Here is an 18,519-nt window from a genome sequence, read left to right on the forward strand (position 1 = left end):
ACAGCCCCCTGCCAGCCCAGCCCAGGGCTCCCCCTCAGGTCTCCCCCACACCCACAGCTCTGCCAGGCTTGGGGAGACTGACAGGGTCTCTGGTCTGCTCCAAACCGCGTCAGTCTGGGCTGGGTTCCAGCCCCTAGGTTGGCAACTGACTGCACGCCTCACTTTCTGGGGGGAGAAGAAATCTCTGTGTCCTGAGTGGTGCAGACACTGGAATTGGCATAGAAAACGCCCCTTCCTTGCATTTCTACCCAGCTGTCGCTCTGTAGGGCCCTGTCTTCTCCCCCATACACCTGGCAGGGTCCAATGAGGATTTACAAACCCTCCCCTCACACAGCTCTGCCCTGATCTCTCTTACAGAGACAGAATCCCAGTTTGAAGCAGGGAGCTGAGAGTTTAGTGCAAACTCCACAAGATCCATCACCTCCCAGCTCCCCCTCCGTGTCCACAGAGCACCCCATGGGGATCAAACAGGATCTTAATGGAGGGACTCCCTAGTAGGTAAGGCTGGAATAGCATTTACCTTGATCCAAAGCAGGCCAGGTGCTGGGATCGGTCCTCCCAGCAGACACCCCCATTGCTCTTCCATCAATCAGCTACAGAATCTACAGGGTGGCCTTTAACTCCTATATTTATAATCTCCCACCCTGCCCCTGCACTCTGATTAGCTCAGCTCTCAGAGGGTGAATGGATGGGACCTGCAAGACTGCTTGCCCTTAATGGAAACTTCCTGTCCAGCTCGAGGCCCAGTGACTGAGCATGTCCAAAGTCAGCCACACCCTACTCCTGGATATTTCTGGGCCTTTCTAACTACGTCTGCTGAGGATTCCAGCTAAAATCCATCTCACTTCCCTCCCTTCTCTTTGGACTTAAAAATCAAATGCTGTAGTGTACAACATGTGGGTTACACATTATTAGCAGTATTACAGTAGCAGCTGGAGATTGGACCCCAAGGTGATGTGCACATTTAGTACTAGGAATATGGTAGCCCACCCAAGATGGGGACCCCATTATGGTATGCATGTTATTAGCAGTATTACGGTAGTAGCAGGGCGAGCCCTGACTGAGATTGGGCCCCATGATGAAGTGCACATTTATTAGTAGGATTATGGTAGCCAACTGGGATGGGGACCCATTATGACATGCGAGTTATTAAGTTACTAGCAGTATTATGGAAGCAGCTGGAGGGGACTGGGCTCTCTTAGGAAGTGCACATTTATTAGTAGGATTATGATAGCCCAGCCCAGAAGGGGAACTCATTATCACTTGCACACTATTAGCAGTATTAGGGTAGCGGTGCCTGGCCCTGGCTTAATTCTGTGTCCTGCTCTTGCTGTGTGTGCCAAACAAGAGTGTCACAGCACCAGCCTGGACTCTGTCTGGGAAGCTCAGCCCTTAAAGTCACCATCTGCATTACAGATGGTAACACAGATACATCTCTTGGCATGCCACATCCCAGGTGCACATCTTAACTATGAGACTTTGTCTGTATCCTTCTATCAGAGGTGATAGAGATTGTTAATGGTGGTTGTGGAAGCAGGATGAGGTCACCGAGGTCAGCTGTTTAGTGCTGTATGGTGACAGGGTCATGTTAACACCTTGGACTTTCTGTTCATTTCTGTCCACATTAACGCACCAGCCTGGAGTTAAAGTGCCCAAACGAGGTCAGCGCTTGCCCGCAGAAGACCAGCTAGAAGGAGTGATCTCTGCATACCCAAGGGATTAGGCCACTTAGGAGGCTGGAGACCAGTTTCAAGTCTCTGTCACAGCAAGAACTTAAACCCTGGTCTCTGACACCCCACCCGCATCCCCTAATCACCAGGCTAATGAAATCATCAGCAGAGCAGGGACTCCAACCTGGGAGTCCCTCCTCTTTGGCACGTGCCCTGGCCAGTGGGCTAGGGAGTCAATTGCTCGTTCTGTAGCTGGCCCGATGGATATTTAATTATGGAACAGCTGCCACAAGAGAGACTGAGAGCGACCAACCCCAGAATGAGCAACTGCCTGGTGGTTTCTGGAAGATGCGTTAGCCAACCACAGGTTACTGGGCTCAGTTCAGGGGGAACTGGGTGAATTTCTCCAGTTTAATCTAGGCTAGATCTAATGGTGCCTTCTGGCCTTAGCGCTTCAAACTCATCCCTGCTGACCAGTTTTATGGTCTCAGCAAAGTGCGTTAGGATGTTGCCTATATGCTCTGAGTTGGGGAAGGGGCTAACAGAGGTCCCACAGATAGGATCAGGACTGTTCAGTATTTTATTAATGGCCCAGGATTACAGGGTGAACAGTGAGAGGGGAAATTTACTGACGCTACCAAATTATTTTGATGTGGGAGGATTGTGAAGGGCTCCAGGCTAAAAGATGCAGGTAACTGGGTAACGTGACGGCCGGTGAAATGCAGTGCAGAAAGGGTGAGGATGCACAGGGGAAGGAACCGTTTCAACAGAGGAATAGGACAATATCAGAAAGCCAAACTAACAGAAATCCTGACTACAGCACTGAGGAGAGACTCCATCTACGGGACACAAGAGGGAGCCATTGCCCCATCCAGCCATCACCTTCCCCAACCCAAAGCAGAGACAGGATATAAATAGGTTTGAAAGTACTAGATTATTATCAGTAAATGTCAATTTCACCCTACACACACAAACCGGCGAAAACATATTTCCATCCATAATCATCAACACTTACAAAGAGGCAAAGTAAGAAAATTCCTGCCCAAGAACTTAGCAGCGTTTGATTTAAGGCTATTGACTTTGTACATTTTAACATGTGATGTTGACAATTTCTGTTGTAGTGGTTATAAAGCTTTATCTTTTTGCAGCTCAAAGTCTACTGTCTTTATATAATTACTGTCTGACCCCCGCTGTTGTCTGACCCTCCCCCATAATACCCTCACAACAGTGAAAACTCAAATTGATAAAAATCACAAAAAAGCTTAAAAATAATCAGATATTATCCATCGAAATTATTTTTAAAAAAAATCCATTTCTGCCAAGCCTACTTACAGTCGACTTCCCTTTTCCACATATTTCTTCATTTAATCACAACAGTTTATTCCATCTAGTTCCCTATTTTTCCCTCTACTGTATCGGACAAGATAATATAGTATCTTAATATTTGATATCTATACTTCAATTCATTCATTCACAGACAGGGAAAAAGGGAAGTCTCTTCAATCTACACGAGGGGTACACTCTTGAGCAAGGCTGCAAATACTGACTTTCCTCGGGCTATTTAGAAAGTCTTAAGAAATCCCGCAATTAGACTTCTGAGGGGGTTTTTAATTCTTTCAGGCCTCTGTCCTGCCTTTTCTAAAAGATCTTGACGGCTGAGCAATTCTTAAACAGTGTTGCGTGTTTGAATTTAAATAACAACAATAACTCAGCAAGATGTCAAATAATCGGCTCAATGGGGATTGTTTAATCAGAGATTATTAGTCAAAAATTAACACAGTAGAATACAGAAAGGAAAAGTATACATAAGAATGGCCGTACTGGGTCAGACCAATGGTCCATCTAGCCCAGTGTCCTTTCTTCTAACTGTGGCCAGTGCCAGGTGCTTCAGAGGGAACGAACACAACAGGGCAATTTCAAGTAATTTATCCCCTGTTGTCCTGTCCCAGCTTCTGGCAGTTGGAGGCTTAGGGACACCCAGAGCATGGGGTTGGATCCCTGACCATCTTGGCTAATAGCCATTGATGGACCTATCCTCCAGGAACATAACTAATTCCTTTTTGAACCCAGTTATACTTTGGCCTTCACAACATCCTCCAGCAAGGAGTTCCACAGGTTGACTGTGCATTGTGTGAAGAAGTACTTCCTTTTGTTTCTTTTAAACCTGCTGCCTATTAATTTAATCTGGTGACCCCTAATACTACTAATAATACAGTCATGATTTTATAGACCTCTACCATATTCCCCCTTAGTCTTCTTTTTTCTAAGATGAACAGTCCTCGTCTTTTTAATCTCTCCTCAAATGGAAGCTGTGCCATACCCCCCCCCCCCCAAGCATTTTTGGTTTCTTTCTGTCTACCTTTTCCAATTCTAATATATGTTTTGGGATCGTGCGACCAGAACTGCACACAGTGTTCAAGGTGTGGGCATAACATGGATTTATATAGAGGCAGTATGATATTTTCAATTTTATTATCTATCCTTTCCCTAATGGTTCCTAACATTGTTAGCTTTTTTCACTGCCACTGCACTTTGGATCGATGTTTTCAGGGAACTATACTAAACCGATCTGGGCAGCAGTTTAGCAGCATTGGATTCTTCTAGCTAGCTCTCAAAATGATGTCCCCTTATATACTGGTGTAGAACAAAGATAATCCTTTCTCATGATTTGATTTGATTTTGAATCAATAAGCCAATGACAGCTGTAATTACTTAATTACCACTGGGAAAATTTGCAATCACAATTAGCTCTTAAGGCTTAGACATGAATCAGTAGATTGCTGGTTAGCTGTTACATTGATTTCAGAACACATCTGCTATATCAAATGTTCCTTGTCCATTTTGTCCATTATTAATCTTACCAATTACAGGGCACTTATGTATATCCCTTATCAATTACACTATTTTGTCTATGACAACACACTGCTATAAAAACAGGCATCCCTTTATAGACTGTGCGGGTTTCCAGAAAAGAGACAAAGAAAATGACCTATGGACTGTGAACCTCTTTTCATGGTATCTGATTTACATAATTGATTCATTCATTCCAAGGCCAGAAGGGACCATTGTGATCATCTAGTCTGACTTCCTGTGTAACACAGGCAAGAGACCTGCCCCCAAATAATTCCTAGAGCAGATCTTCAGAAGAAACATCCAGTCTTGATTTAGAAATGATCAGTGATGGAGAATCCACCACGACCCTGCTGAATTGTTCCAATGGTTAATTACTCTCTCTGTTAAAAATCTACGCCTTATTTCCGCTCCAAATTTTTCTAGCTTCAACTTCCAGCCATTGGATTGTGTTAGACCATTCTCTGCTAGATTGAAGAGCCCATTATTAAATATTCGTTCCCCCTGTAGATACGTAGAGACTGTGATCAAGTCATCCCGTAACCTTCTCTTTGTGAAGCTAAATAAATGGAGCTCTTTGAGTCGGTCACTATAAAGCAGGTTTTCTAATCCTTTGATCATTCTCATGGCTCTTCTCTGACCCCTCTCCAACTTATCAACTGATAAGCTAACGGCATCTCTTCAACCATCCATTATTTTATCAGCTGCAAAAGATCTCTGTAACCCAGTCATTATGACAGGAAACATTGGTTAGAGCAATTTCCTGATCAGCAAAACACATCTTCCAATAGATTATTTTAATTAACCACAGGAAACGCCTGCCACATACCAATTACGAGTGACCCTTTTCTTGGTATCTGGACTAGGTTAGCTAAAGTTCAGTTTAGGTTCATCTGAAAGACAACAAATTATAAACGCAAGGCATGCTGGGACTTTGGTTCACCTACAAAGAACAAAAAGGTTGATGGGACTTGTTGTAGGAGCAGCAGTGATCTGTATGCTCTGTATAACCTGTATGCTCAAAAGATCTGTTACACTCCCCCCCCCCCCCTTGTCTCCTGTCCCTCGTTGAATACCTGTGAAGGGGTTTTCCCCCTCCCCCGCCCTCCTGGAATGCTTGTGGGATGAATGGGCTGGTTGAGCAGCTGGAAGATCAGAAGAGCTCCCAGGTAAACAAGGTGTCTGGGACTCTAATTAGGCAGCAATCACATGCCCAATGCATGGACGCCACATGGACACTGCCCGAGGTGGAGTGTCATAGAATATCAGGGTTGGAAGGGACCTCAGGAGGTCATCTAGTCCAACCCCCTGCTTGAAGCAGGACCAATCCCCAGACAGATTTTTGTCCCAGATCCCTAATGGCCCCCTCAAGGATTGAACTCACAACCCTGGGTTTAGCAGGCCAATGCTCAAACCACTGAGCTATCCCTCCCCCCAACCAGACGCAGCCAAGTCATCTCTAGTCGCAGGCCATGAGGAGCAGGTCCTTAAAAGGGGAAGGGGCCATGTGCTCGGCAGTGCACTCACAAGCTTGTACCTCCCGTGAAGGCCCTTCGCCCGGACCGCCTGGCCAGTGGTTCGCTGCGTTGCATGCCAACGTGCCTCGGGAAGATTTACCTTCATCACACCGTCCATCGCTGTGCTGTGGGACACTTACCTTGAAGGATCCTGACATCTCCTGTGCCGTGCCTGTCCTGGGAGCGTGAGTATGCGAGTGTGAGGGTGACCCCCCCCCCCTTCTTTTAGCTATCGGTATAATAAATGTGCTGCTTTCTGCCAAACTCTGGTGGGTCATTAGTCCTCCCTCAGCTCACTAGCTGGCCCAATTTCGGGTAACAGGACTCTGGTTTATTTACTAAGAATAGCGATCATCCATCATTTGGGGGCCTCGGTCATTACACTAAGAATAAAAGTTGTGTTACGTTGCAACCCTCCACCAAGAGTGCTGTTTTGTATCTAACTTCTCCATATGTCTGCCGGGAACGTATTACTTAGGACCAGATGCTAAAGATATTTAAGTGCCTAAAGTTGCAGATAGGCTCCTCAAGATCCTGAAAGTGAAAGGTGTTTTAGGTGCCAGTGGTATGCAGGTCCCTAGTTTTAGTGTGGCAGCACCCACCCAGATAAGCCAACCCAAAACAGCCCATGCGTGGTGGGGGGGGGACAGAAACCAACTGCCCTCCCCCCTCCACCTCATGCACCTGGCCTTGGCCTGCCAGCCATGCTGCGTGATGAAGGGCAGGCAGGCTCTGTAATGAACACCGTGACCTAAGCTCACACCACCTCCAGTTCATCTTGGCTCATCCCCGGACAGACACAAATAGCATCAGGGACTGTGCCAAGCGTCACGCGAGGGGAGGAGGATGCAAAGTGTCTCTGGGTTGTGACTTCTCTTGCGCTGATTTCCCAGATGCCCAGAGAGAAGCCAGCCATGCCCTTGTCCCCATATCCGGCTCACAACCCCTGCCTGACTCAGCTATTCTGCTACCGAAAGCAGAGCCGATTCCTCCCTGGAAGACAAGCTCTAGAGAGCAACTCGGCTTTTCTGCTGTATGAAACAGAGCCAATCCCACGCTGCAAGACAGGATCTCTCGCCTAGAGCGACTCTGCATTTCTGCTCTATAACGCACAGCAGACACCTCGCTGGGAGGTGGGATCTCTCTCGACTCTCGCAGACCCTGGGAGGTAGGTACTATTTTTCAATAAACACTTGAGCCTCCTTCCGGGTAAACATTTCTTCGGCCAGATCCTGAGCTGCCCACTGCCCTTTTCCTCGTGCCGTACACAGACTGAGTTTGGCCGAGCAGAAGCAGGGCTAGGATGAGGAGACCAGCCTCTATGAGGATCTATTTTTTCGGAGATTCATAGAGTTTCAGGTCAAAAGGGATCTGTGGAAGAAAACACAGTCTTCACTCTTAGGGTTGTTTGCAACAATTTAGAGACAGTTTATTTTTAAGCAATTGCAAGGGGGAGAATGCACATGGACAGGGATTCCCCCTTCCTAGGCAGGGCTCCGCCAGATAAACAATTTTGTTGCATACAAGAATGATCAACAACCGCGTCTTGTTTATACACATTTCTTCCTGATATTTTACGTTTTTCAGCAGTTTCTGCTACAATCTGGGTTTATTTTTATTTAACATAAGGTCAAAACAGTATCTTTTACAGTTTTCCTCACTTGCTTCCCCACGCGCCCAGGCCCTGCCTTAAAGTCTCACGTTATTAGCGTTAGTGTTAGCCTGACTTTTGCTTTATTTTTAGAAACTAAGATATTTGCGTTTAAATTCCCTTTATCCCTTTTTCCACTTCCACAGATCGTTATGATCATCCGGTCTGACCTCCTGTCTAGCACCGGCCGGGGAATTTAATGCGGGCCGCGCATCAGCACTGGGTCAAACGATTGTCATGGAAAGGCCCAAGTGAAACACGCAGGGGATATTTCACTCTGCTCTGAAATAGGACTATGGCTATTCCACTCTTGCCTCTAAATCTTACCTCCCCAGTGCCAGAAACAGGAGAGAAGCACCCAGGACTGACTTGGCTAGCCAAGCGGGTAGCCATCTGACAAAAGCAGTAGCCCCTCCGTTTCTCCTCTGAGATGGCGACTAGAGAAAGGAGCAGCTGCACAGGAGTTTTGAAGGTGTTTGGGGGGGGGGGGACAATTTTCTCAGCCCCTAACTTGGACAAATAAAAGGCCCAAGAGCTGCAGTTACATTTTGGCAGCATTATCTGAACGGGCCCTGACCTCTACCTTGCATGGGCTAAGATGGGGTTGTCAATAGGCAGCCCGTGTGGTCCAAACCTGGACTGCCAGAGACTTTTCAGCAGACCGCAGGGTGTGCCAGGACTCGGACTTCCAGCCCTGCCTGGAATCGCGCCGGGACTCGGGGCTTCAGAGGGAAGCAGGACACGCTTTGTTCCAGCCCTTCCTGTCCCGCTGTAGATTTGGGATTGCAGAGAACGGAGAGGAGCTCACCCTGCACCAGCGAATCTTACAGGCATGAGAGTTGCTGGCTGCCTCCCTCCTTATTCTCCCCATCCCTCAGTCAGCAGTTTCAGGGGCAGCACGCAGCCAGTAGCTGGCCCTGACAGGAATGGAAAATTACTCTGACCAGGGAGAAGCCCCTGAACCACTGAGGTACACTCATCAGGATCAGCAAAGCCCCAGCACAACCAGCAAAGGCTGTCTATGACCCAGCATCCACAAAGACATTGGCTCATAGGCTACAAAGGGTTAAGCAGAACAACAGCTAGGACACAAAGGCCAACAGGAAGGTGAGATTGCTCCCAGTGCAGGATGGGAAGATGAGAGGGGGTGACGCATTGTTCTCTTGTGGAACCAGAGGCCACCTGCCATCACTGCTTGGGGAGGATCTGAGGGGGAAGCGCCTGCAGCCATGGATCCCTAAGGCTATCAGGTGTTGGGGAGCATGCCCCTAAGGTCATCCAGCCACTGGGTGGGTGGAACACCCACCAACACTGGGTGGGGCAAAGCCACCAGTAGGCATGGAACTGCAGGATGGAGATGTTAGCATCTGGGTGAGAATCCACCACGAGTTGGGAGGCCTCCGGGAGGGTTGTGGGTTTGCAAACACAGGTCAGAGAAATCACCAAGCAAGAGACGGTTTCCAGAGACTTCTGACTCTGTAGTGAAAGGACGAAGAGTCCATGTGTACGAAGTGTTATTTTCTTTCAGACTCGGATACTTACGTTAAAGAAGCCACAAAAGGCCGAAACGTTTTTAATATGTTATCTATATACAGCTGTGCCTATAACAACTGTATTTGACAATACTCAGTCAAAACTTAAAACCGTTGTCTGAAAGTGTTTTAATGCTAATATTTGCATCTATTTGACATTTTATCTAAGTACTTTCTCAAAGGCTTAGCTGTAATTTATTACATCTTTCTTGGAGGGGTTTTTTAGGTTATAGAGTGGTTTGATTTTATTTTTCATGTAATGCACTAAAAATATAAGCAATAGGCCCTGGGTATATTTCACAGCATTGTACATGTTCATTGAACACGGACACTTGCAGTGTGAAAAATGTTTCTCTGGAGTCCAGAGCTTGAGTATATCTTGACCAGGAATTTGGACCATGACACAAAATAATTGATTCCCCCTGGACTAAGAGCTGAAGTCTCGGCCCAGATACCTGTGAAGTGACAGAACTGTGAACAGTTCCATCCCTGTAGGTACTGCAGGTGGAGCTAGGCAGAATTTGTCATATGAAACTTACTCTGGCAAAAAACGCAGATTCAGCAACAACAAAACAGTTTATAAATGTATGTTGATTTTACTGAATCATTTTGGTTTGGAAAAAAATAAAGTCTAAAAACACATTCCGAAAAACCAAAACATTTAAACTTTGACATTTCTGATACCAAACGTTTCAATTTATCAGTTTGAAATGATTGTTTCAAAAAGTCCTTTAATTTTGTTTGGAAAAAAACAACAACAATCAAAAGCATTTAAAAAATGCTCAAAATGGAACAAGTGTTTGTTTTTTCAGGTCAAACAAAACATTTCATTTGACCCAATTCTTTTATTTCTATTTTTTTGAATTGCCAACGAACCAAAACATCTTTTATTTGCCCAGTTCTGATAGTGGAACCATTCTGCTTACAAGAAGAAATGGAGGAATCTGATGAATCTCACAGATTGTTTAACAGCTGGACATGGGTGAGGCCTCAGCTGGAGTATTGTGTCCAATTTTAGGCACTGCACTTTAAAAAAGATGTGGCCAAACTGGAGAGAGTCCAAAGGAGGGCAACAAACATGATAAGAGAACATAACCTATGAGGAAAGGTCGAAAGACCTGGGCATGTTTAGTTAGAGAAGAGAAAGCAAAGGAGGGACCTGATAACAATCTTCAAATATTTACAAGGCTGTTACAAAGAGCGCAGTGATCAGTTTTTCTCCATGTCCACTGAAGATAGGACAAGCAGTAACGGGCTTAATCTGCAGCAAGGGAGATTTAGGTTAAATATTAGGAAACACTTTCTAACTGTGAGAGCAGCGAAGCTCTGGAACAGGCTTCCAAGGGAGGTTATGGAATTCCCACTGCTGGAGGTTTCTAAGAACAGGTTGGACAAAAACCGGTCACTGATGTCTACACCATCAGGGGCTTGTTCACCTGCACATCTACCAATGTGATATATGCCATCATGTGCCAGCAATGCCCCTCTGCCATGTACATTGGCCAAACCGGACAGTCTCTATGCAAAGAATAAATGGACACAAATCTGACATCAGGAATCATAACATTCAAAAACCAGTAGGAGAACACTTCAATCTCTCTGGTCAATCAGTAACAGACCTAAAAGTGGCAATTCTTCAACAAAAAAACTTCAAAAACAGACTCCAATGTGAAACTGCAGAACTGGAATTAATTTGCAAACTGGACACCATCAGATTAGGCCTGAATAAAGACTGGGAGTGGTTGGGTCATTACAAAACCTAAACCTAATTTCCCCAATATTAATTTCCCCCTACTGTTACTCACACCTTCTTGTCACCTGTCTGAAATGGGCCACTCTCTTACCAGCACATCGCTCGCCCACGCCGCTTCTTGCCGCCCCCATTGGCCCGGGACAGCGAACCACGGCCAGTGGGGGCCGCGATCGGCCGAACCTGCCGCGTCAGCAAGTAAATAAACTGGCCCGGCCCGCCAGGGTGCTTACGCTGGCGAGCCGCGTGCCAAATGTTGCCGACCCCTGCTCTAGTCTATAGCTGACCAAACATTTTCCAATGGAATATTTTTCTGGCAGAAAATGCCATTTCATCAAATCAAACTTTCTGCAAGAATGTGTCAATTTTGACATTTTGTTCTGAAAAAAAAAAATTGAAATGAAGCGTGTTCTGTTTTTACCTTATCAGAAGAGAACATTTTGATTTTTCATTTTGAAATGAATTTTCATTTCACTTTTTATATTATAGAATCATTGAAATGTGGGGCAGGAAGGGACCTTGAGAGGTCCTCTATTCCAGCCCCCCTGCGCTATGGCAAGACCAAGTAAACCTAGACCTCCCTGACCGGTGTTTGTCCAACCTGTTCTTAAAAATCTCCAGTGATGGGGATTCCACAACCTCCCTTAGAAGCTGTTCCAGAGTTTAACTACCCTTATAGTTCGAACATTTTTCCTAATATTTATCCGAAATTTCCCTGGCTGCAGATTACCCCATTGCGTCTTGTCCTACCACTATTATATTACATTCATGACATGATATTTATATTATTTGACATGAAAAGTTGTGTCAAAACATATAATATACATTTTTAAATAGTCAACATCAGAATGAAATATTTTGCTATTATCAAAACGCAGCTTTTCGACTGGACTTGAAATTTATTTTATTTTTTCAAAAATTTCATTTCATCGGAAATTTGGAAATTTCGGGATCTCATTCTGATTTGGAACCAAAACAAATTTGGAAAGGCGGCATTTCCCGCCGTATGGAAATCCTGAGTTCCAACCAGCCCTGCTAAATTCATCACCGCCCCGGGATAGGTCAGAAAGTAGACCAGACTTTCTGACCTATCCCACAGATCTTTCTACCCTTCCTGTACGGTCCCGGAAAACTGCACTCCCGTGTGAACCTACTTTCTGAGCTAACAGACCCAACTCTGTAGCAGATGCATCAATCTCGGTGTGGCCACATCACCAGAGGGAGCCAAAGCGCCATACCCTGTAGTGTGCGTTGCACACATCCCCTAGTGGAGGAAGTGCATCCTAAACGCCAGTCAGCATAAATCCCAATTTCCCTCCTACTGCCAACAACCCATCCAGAGATATTACAATCACATTTGGGTGTTGTAAATGTAGCCTGAACGCTGGGTGGCCTGGGTTTATAACGCGGGTTTGAGGATAATTACTTTCCTTTTTTGTTTGTTTGCTCCCAGAACCCCCTGGGAGACAGGACAAGGACCTGAAGCGGGGTCTGCAGGGGACATGAGGGGACCCTGCCCCCCACGGGGCCCTAAATGACATCAGATGAAGTGGGAGGGTGCTGCACACACACAGCACAAAAAGCCGGCCCCGAAGAGTTTACAATCTCTTGTCACGCCATCCTCAGGGTGCCCTGAGCAGTAAGCCAGTGTCACTTCTCTGCCTCAGCTTTGCTGGCGCTTAAACTCATAGGTGCCGACTCCATGAGTGCTCTGAGGCTGGAACACCCACGGGGAAAAATTAGCAGGTGCTCGACACCCACTAACAGCCAAGCTCCCCTCCCCCGGCCCCACCTCACCTCCTCCTCCCATGAGCGTGCTGCATCCCCACTCTTCCCCCTCCCTCCCAGCGCTTCCTGGCCAGCCGCCACCTAACAGCTGTTTGGCGGCATTTAGGACTTTCCCGGAGGGATGAGGAGGAGCAGGGACGCGGCACGCTCAGGGGAGGAGGCGGAGAAGGGGTGGAGACTTGGGGGAAGGGAGTAGACTGGGGGCAGGAAAGGGGCGGGGACTTTGGGGGAGGGGTGGAATGGGGGCAGGGCAAGGGCGGTGCAGGGGTGGGAAGAGGCAGGACAGGGGCGGGGCCAGGGGTGTGTGTGGCGGGGGGTGTCGAGCACCCACCAGGCAGAGGGGAAGTCGGCGCCTATGTGTGTCAGCTCCCTGCCGCACCAGCCCGTCCGCCCCACCAGCAAACTCCTCGAGACTCAGCCAGTCTTAACCTTGCTTTGCAGGTGACATTCAGTGAATCCCAATGCCCGCATTCCCCAGAGACGGCTCTCGGCAGCAGCCGGTCCCCCTCACTGGACACTCACAGAAATGATTAAGTCCACTGTCTCCAAAGAGAGAGAGCACACGCACAAAGCAGGACACGCACCAGTTTGGCTGAGGACTCCCGTTTTACTTTCATACCCAGCGCCGAGATACTTGATAGTAAAACTAAACAGGAGTTCCTTAATGAAGAGCAGAGATTGAAGTGATACTAGGGCAAGAGCGAAAGTTACAAACGAAACAAAAGTAACACGCTTTCTAGTGACCCCAACTTAACTTTCCCAAGTTCCCATCTTCGCCTAAGCAGCTTTCTCACTTGCATCAAGTTACCAGCATCACCCGCCCCTCAGGAGCCGCTGGTCACAGAATCAGAGGGCACTGATCCCTTTGTCCCAAGTGCCCCCGTTCTTCCCTTTCACAGCCCAGAATGCCTTTGAGATGAATTCTGTGAAAAGTAAAACCAGATAAAGTTCCTCTCCCCGGCTGCTGCTTCTTCCGGGTGCAGGCACCACCCCGCTTCTTCAGCTTCCGGTCCATTGGCTCTCTCAATTGGCTTCTAAGATAAATCAAGTGATCAAGCCAATGTCCTTCTATTGCCCTGTGCTTGTAATCCAGCCATGCCGTTTTTTCTTGATCCACATCGGTTAATCCACATTCCTTTGTCAAGGGCAGGTTTATTTCTCTGATGCCTTCACCAGTGGTGGGTTAGCCACTGGGCCGATGGGGCCTGTGCCCAGGGCCCCCAGCTAATTGGCGGGGGCCCAGAAAAAATCTGCCACCAGGCGGCAGAAGCCCGGAGCCCCCTCAGGAGCACCGGGCTGGTGGGCAGGGTAGGGGAAGCCCCAGTGCCCCAACCCCGGTAACAACGCTAGGAGGGCAGGGCAGGGGAAGCCCCCACACCCCAACTCCACTCCCCAGCAGAAGCACCAGGCACCCGAACCCCGGCTGTGGCACTGGGACTGGAGGAGTTCTCGCTCCCTGCTGTGGCCCCGGGGCCGTATCTGGGGGTGGAGGGAGGGGAGAGCTTCTCCGGTCCTGGGGCGGGGCAGAAAGGAGCAAATGGGTTGCGGGGCTGCAGTGGGGGGATGGAAATGGGCGAGACCATGGGTGGAACAGGGGCATGGTCATGGGGGGGGGAAGGGGCAGAATGGAGTGGGGCTGTGGGCGCGGCCACAGGCAGAAAGGGTGGGAGAGGCCCCCCCACTTGCTCTGGTCCAGGGCCCCATGAAACCTTAATCCACCTCTGGCCTTCTCAACGTATATTAAAATTATACATACATCTCTATATACAATCCGTACATCCTGACTCTCACCAGCGTGTCACCAGGTTTTATATGATGCTTTACAAGAGACTGTTTGGCTAAATATTTTGACAATATTGGGTGGGACGCACCCTTCGCCAGTTGGCATAATGGGGCTTTTAGAATCACATCTACGTAAATACTCTCAAACTTCACGTAACTTTTGTCTGGGAATTTCCTAGAGCTGTGTGCTGCACCATTCATTAAGTAGGTTATTACATGAGTGTATGGATATAAATGAAGCAAACGAAAACAATAAGCAATTGAATACCATTCACCTATTCCTCCTCTGTTTTTCTTGGTAGATTTTTTCAATCCGGAGCGAGATTCACGCACTGTGCGAGATCCAGAACCAAGGGAGAGAGATTTTTTCAATCCAGAGCACCATACAGAGCTGAAGGAAGAAGATGGTTTCAATCCAGAGCAGGAATCGGAGACTCAACGAGACCCAGAGCCAGAGGAGAAAGATGGTTTCAATCCAGAGCCCGATCCGCAGCTGGAGAAGGAAGACGGTTCAAATCCAGAGAAGGAATCAGACATTGAGTCAGACCCGGAGACGGGTGGTTCCGATTTGGAGCAGGAATCAGAGACTCGCCGAGACCCAGAGCCCGAGGAGGAAGATGGTTCACATCCAGCACCCGATCAAGAGCCCGAGGAGGAAGATGGTTCACCTCCAGAACCCGATCAAGAGCCCGAGGAGGAAGGTGGCTCAAATCCAGAGACGGAACCAGACCCTGAGCCAGAAGGTTCAAATTCAGAGCAGGAATCGGATACTCAGTGAGACCTAGACCCTGGTGGGAAAAAAAAAACTCTCTCAAAAGGTACGTCCTCATAGGTGATTCATTCTATATCCACAGAGTCCACTTATGACTGCCATGGGCTGCCCTTAGTGTTTCAACCGCTTAAAACCATTAATTCACTCCAAGAGGCCACCGATGGAGAAGAGCAATTCCCTCGCTGTTGCCAGGACTGCGTTGTTAACTAGAAGGGAGATCCCTGTGTAGCACTGTGCATGATCATCGCAGCACCGCGATTTCTTCATCCATCGGGACATGGAGGCTGGGAACGTCCCTCAGGAAACCGCAGATGGGCTGGTCGAGATTTCCTGGTATTTCCCTGCTGGGAGGGAGAATTCAAATGCACCCGTGTGAACTATCCCATCCAGCACAAATGGTCAGGGCGCCGGCAGGAGAAGTGGGAGGCCACAACCCCGTTTCTCTAGCTGTGGCTCTTGCAACTGGCATCCAAGCCTTCCTCACTTCGCTGTTAGGGTCGGACTCAGCAGCTGGCACAGAATTCGGCAGCTAAGCAAGGTGTCATTTCACAAGCCAAACCTGTGACCCATAATGGCTGCCAATTGGCTCCCAGATTGACTTCAAGATCTTGGTTAAACTGGTGATATCTGCTGTCATGTCCACCCTCTGCCTAGGTCCCTTCTCACCCAGAGCTGGGAAGCTCAGATGCATTCTGCAGTGGTTCCCTCGCTTGTCCAACGGTGGTGAATCTTTCCTCTCCAGGGCCTCGTTCTTATCTCTTCTTCTTGCTGCTTTCTTATATTTTACCATCACTCCCTAGATGCAGCCCCCCTTGCACTTTCTTCACTGGATGCCAATGGCCCAAATACTCATTTTATTAGCCCCATCTGGCCCCATCTCCCGCTTCACCCCATTATTCTCAGCCTGTAATAAATATAGTGAATAACTCCCACCAGTTAGATTATTTGCACTCACTGCTCCTATGGAGGAGGACAAGAACAAGCTCCATACGAGGAGAGACTAAACAGATTACAGCTGTTCAGCTTACAAAACAGATGACTAAAGGGGGATATGATGGAGGTCTATAAAATAAGGAACGGAGTTAGAAAAGGGAACAGAGAAGTGTTATTTACCCTTTCCCACAACACAAGAACCAGGGGTCACCCAAGGAAATTAACAGGCAGTAGGTTTAATACAAACAAGAGCAAGTACTTTTCCCACGCAACACACAATAAACCTGTGGAACTCATTGCCACAGGATGTTGTGATGGCCAAAAGTGTAACTTGAGTTAATTTAAAAAAACAACTGGATAAGTTCATGGAGGACAGGTCCATCAATGGCTATTAGCCAAGTTGAGCAGGGACACAATCCCATGCTTGGAGCCACCTTAAACTTGTGACTGCAAGAAGCCAGGAGTGGAAGACTCCATAGTTGCCTTGTTCTGTTCTCTCCACGAAGCTCTGTTACTGGCCACCATCAGAGACAGGATACTGGACTAGATGGACCTTTGGTCTGACCCACTAAGACAGCACTTATGTTTTTTATGTAACTTCCCTCCTCTGATGGGTGCAAACCTTCTTCTGATCTCCTGCCTCAGTTTATTCCTGGCCAGTTTATCCTCATTTGTTCTTGGGCTGACATTGTCTTTTAGCTTCAGTAGCTCTTCTCCCTCCCTGGTGTTTAACCCCCACAAGTATGGGGTTTCCAGAGCAGTATGTTGGAGAAGACAATTTCAACACATTTCTCCATTGACAAAAGAGCTGGGGTGGAAAGCCAAAAAGGCTGAATGAATCTAACTGTGAAACAATGGCACAGCCATTAGAGGGGCATTATCTTAGGGCTTGTGTACATGGGGAAAATAATTCAGATTGAGGTAGGGTGTGAATTTAAAAGCAGAATAGCTATTCCTTATTAACTCCATGTGTGGACACACTTATTCTGGAATAAGGTATCCTTGTTCCAGAATAAGCGTACTCCCACCTGGAGTGAATCCGGAATAGTTAATCAGGAATAACTCCATGTGTAGACAAGCTGTAAATCCACATAGGGAGCGACTCAGCTATTGCGGTTAATGTTCCCATATAGACAAGCACCGAGATGCTTTCCTTATCTGGAGTTAACTGGGAGCAGGCTTCTGGGCTTGCTAAAACCATGTAAATGGGTCTGCTCCTGTAACTGAAAAGTGAAGCTTATCTAACTTAGCTTGTAGTGAAGCAGTAGGTGGTTTGCCAGGAGTCGATTTTTATTGGTAAATGTCAATAAACGTTGATTTCACCGTACACACACAAACCAATGCAAAAATATTTCCATCAATAATAATCGAAATTTACAGATAGCCAAACTAAGAAAAATGCTGCCTGAGAATGTATTAGCCTTTGATTTAAGGCTATTAATTGTGTACACTTTGACTTATGCAGTGTTGTTGTAGCCATATGGGTCCCAGGATATTAGAGAGACAAGGTGGGTGAGGTAATAGCTTTTATGGGACCAACTTCCATTGGGAGAGGGAAAGAAGCTTTTGAGCTACACAGAGTTCTTCTTCAGGTCTGGGAAAGGTATTCAGAGTGTCACAGCTCAATATAAGATGGAACAGATAATTTAGCATAACCAGTTAGCACATATTCTAAGGGGCCATTCAAGGTGAAGTGGCCCGTTAATACCCAATGATAAACCTGAGATACATCAATGATATTTTCATCTTCTGAACAGACAACTTCAACTCCCTCACAGATTTCCACCACAATTTCAACCACCACCACCCGTCCATTAAACTCTCAACTTCCTGGATGCCACAATCAGCTTCAACAATGGAACCCAACGGACAACCATACATAAGAAACTCACGGATCACCACACCTGCCTTCATAGATCTAGTAACCACCCCAAACACACCAAGACATCTGTTATCTATAGCCAGGCACTCAGATGCTCTGAGGAGAAAGTCCGATATATACACCTTAACACACTCAAAACTGCCTTCACCAAACAAGGACACTCTGCCGAAGAAGTATATTGCATCATGGAACGGGCCACCCAAATACCCTATATGGGTTCCAGCGTGGGTGGTAGGTGACAACTAGAGGCGTGCGGTTGGAGAGGGTTTTATTTCTGTATTGAAGCAGGTTCTCTCAGGGTATCATCAAACAACTACAACCCATTCTCAATGGGGACCCCATCCTGAAAGAAATCTTTCCTGAACCCCCTCTTCTGGCCCTCAAACAACCTC

The 18,519-nt window shown here is 47.2% G+C and overlaps 1 protein-coding gene across 1 annotated transcript; it reads left to right on the plus strand.

Annotated features, from left to right (window-relative positions):
- The first annotated feature begins 9,026 nt into the window (after positions 1-9,026).
- On the plus strand, positions 9,027-15,592 carry LOC112112317 (protein TsetseEP-like). The gene is made up of 2 exons (XM_026658284.1): positions 9,027-9,117; positions 14,843-15,592. Exons 1-2 carry the CDS (start codon positions 9,027-9,029, stop codon positions 15,316-15,318), a joined length of 567 nt encoding a protein of 188 aa, XP_026514069.1. The 3' UTR covers positions 15,319-15,592.
- Positions 15,593-18,519: the final 2,927 nt, after the last annotated feature.

This window comes from Terrapene carolina, unplaced genomic scaffold (assembly GCF_002925995.2).
Source record: "Terrapene carolina triunguis isolate 2854851 unplaced genomic scaffold, T_m_triunguis-2.0 Scaffold423, whole genome shotgun sequence".
Taxonomy (NCBI): domain Eukaryota; kingdom Metazoa; phylum Chordata; order Testudines; family Emydidae; genus Terrapene; species Terrapene triunguis.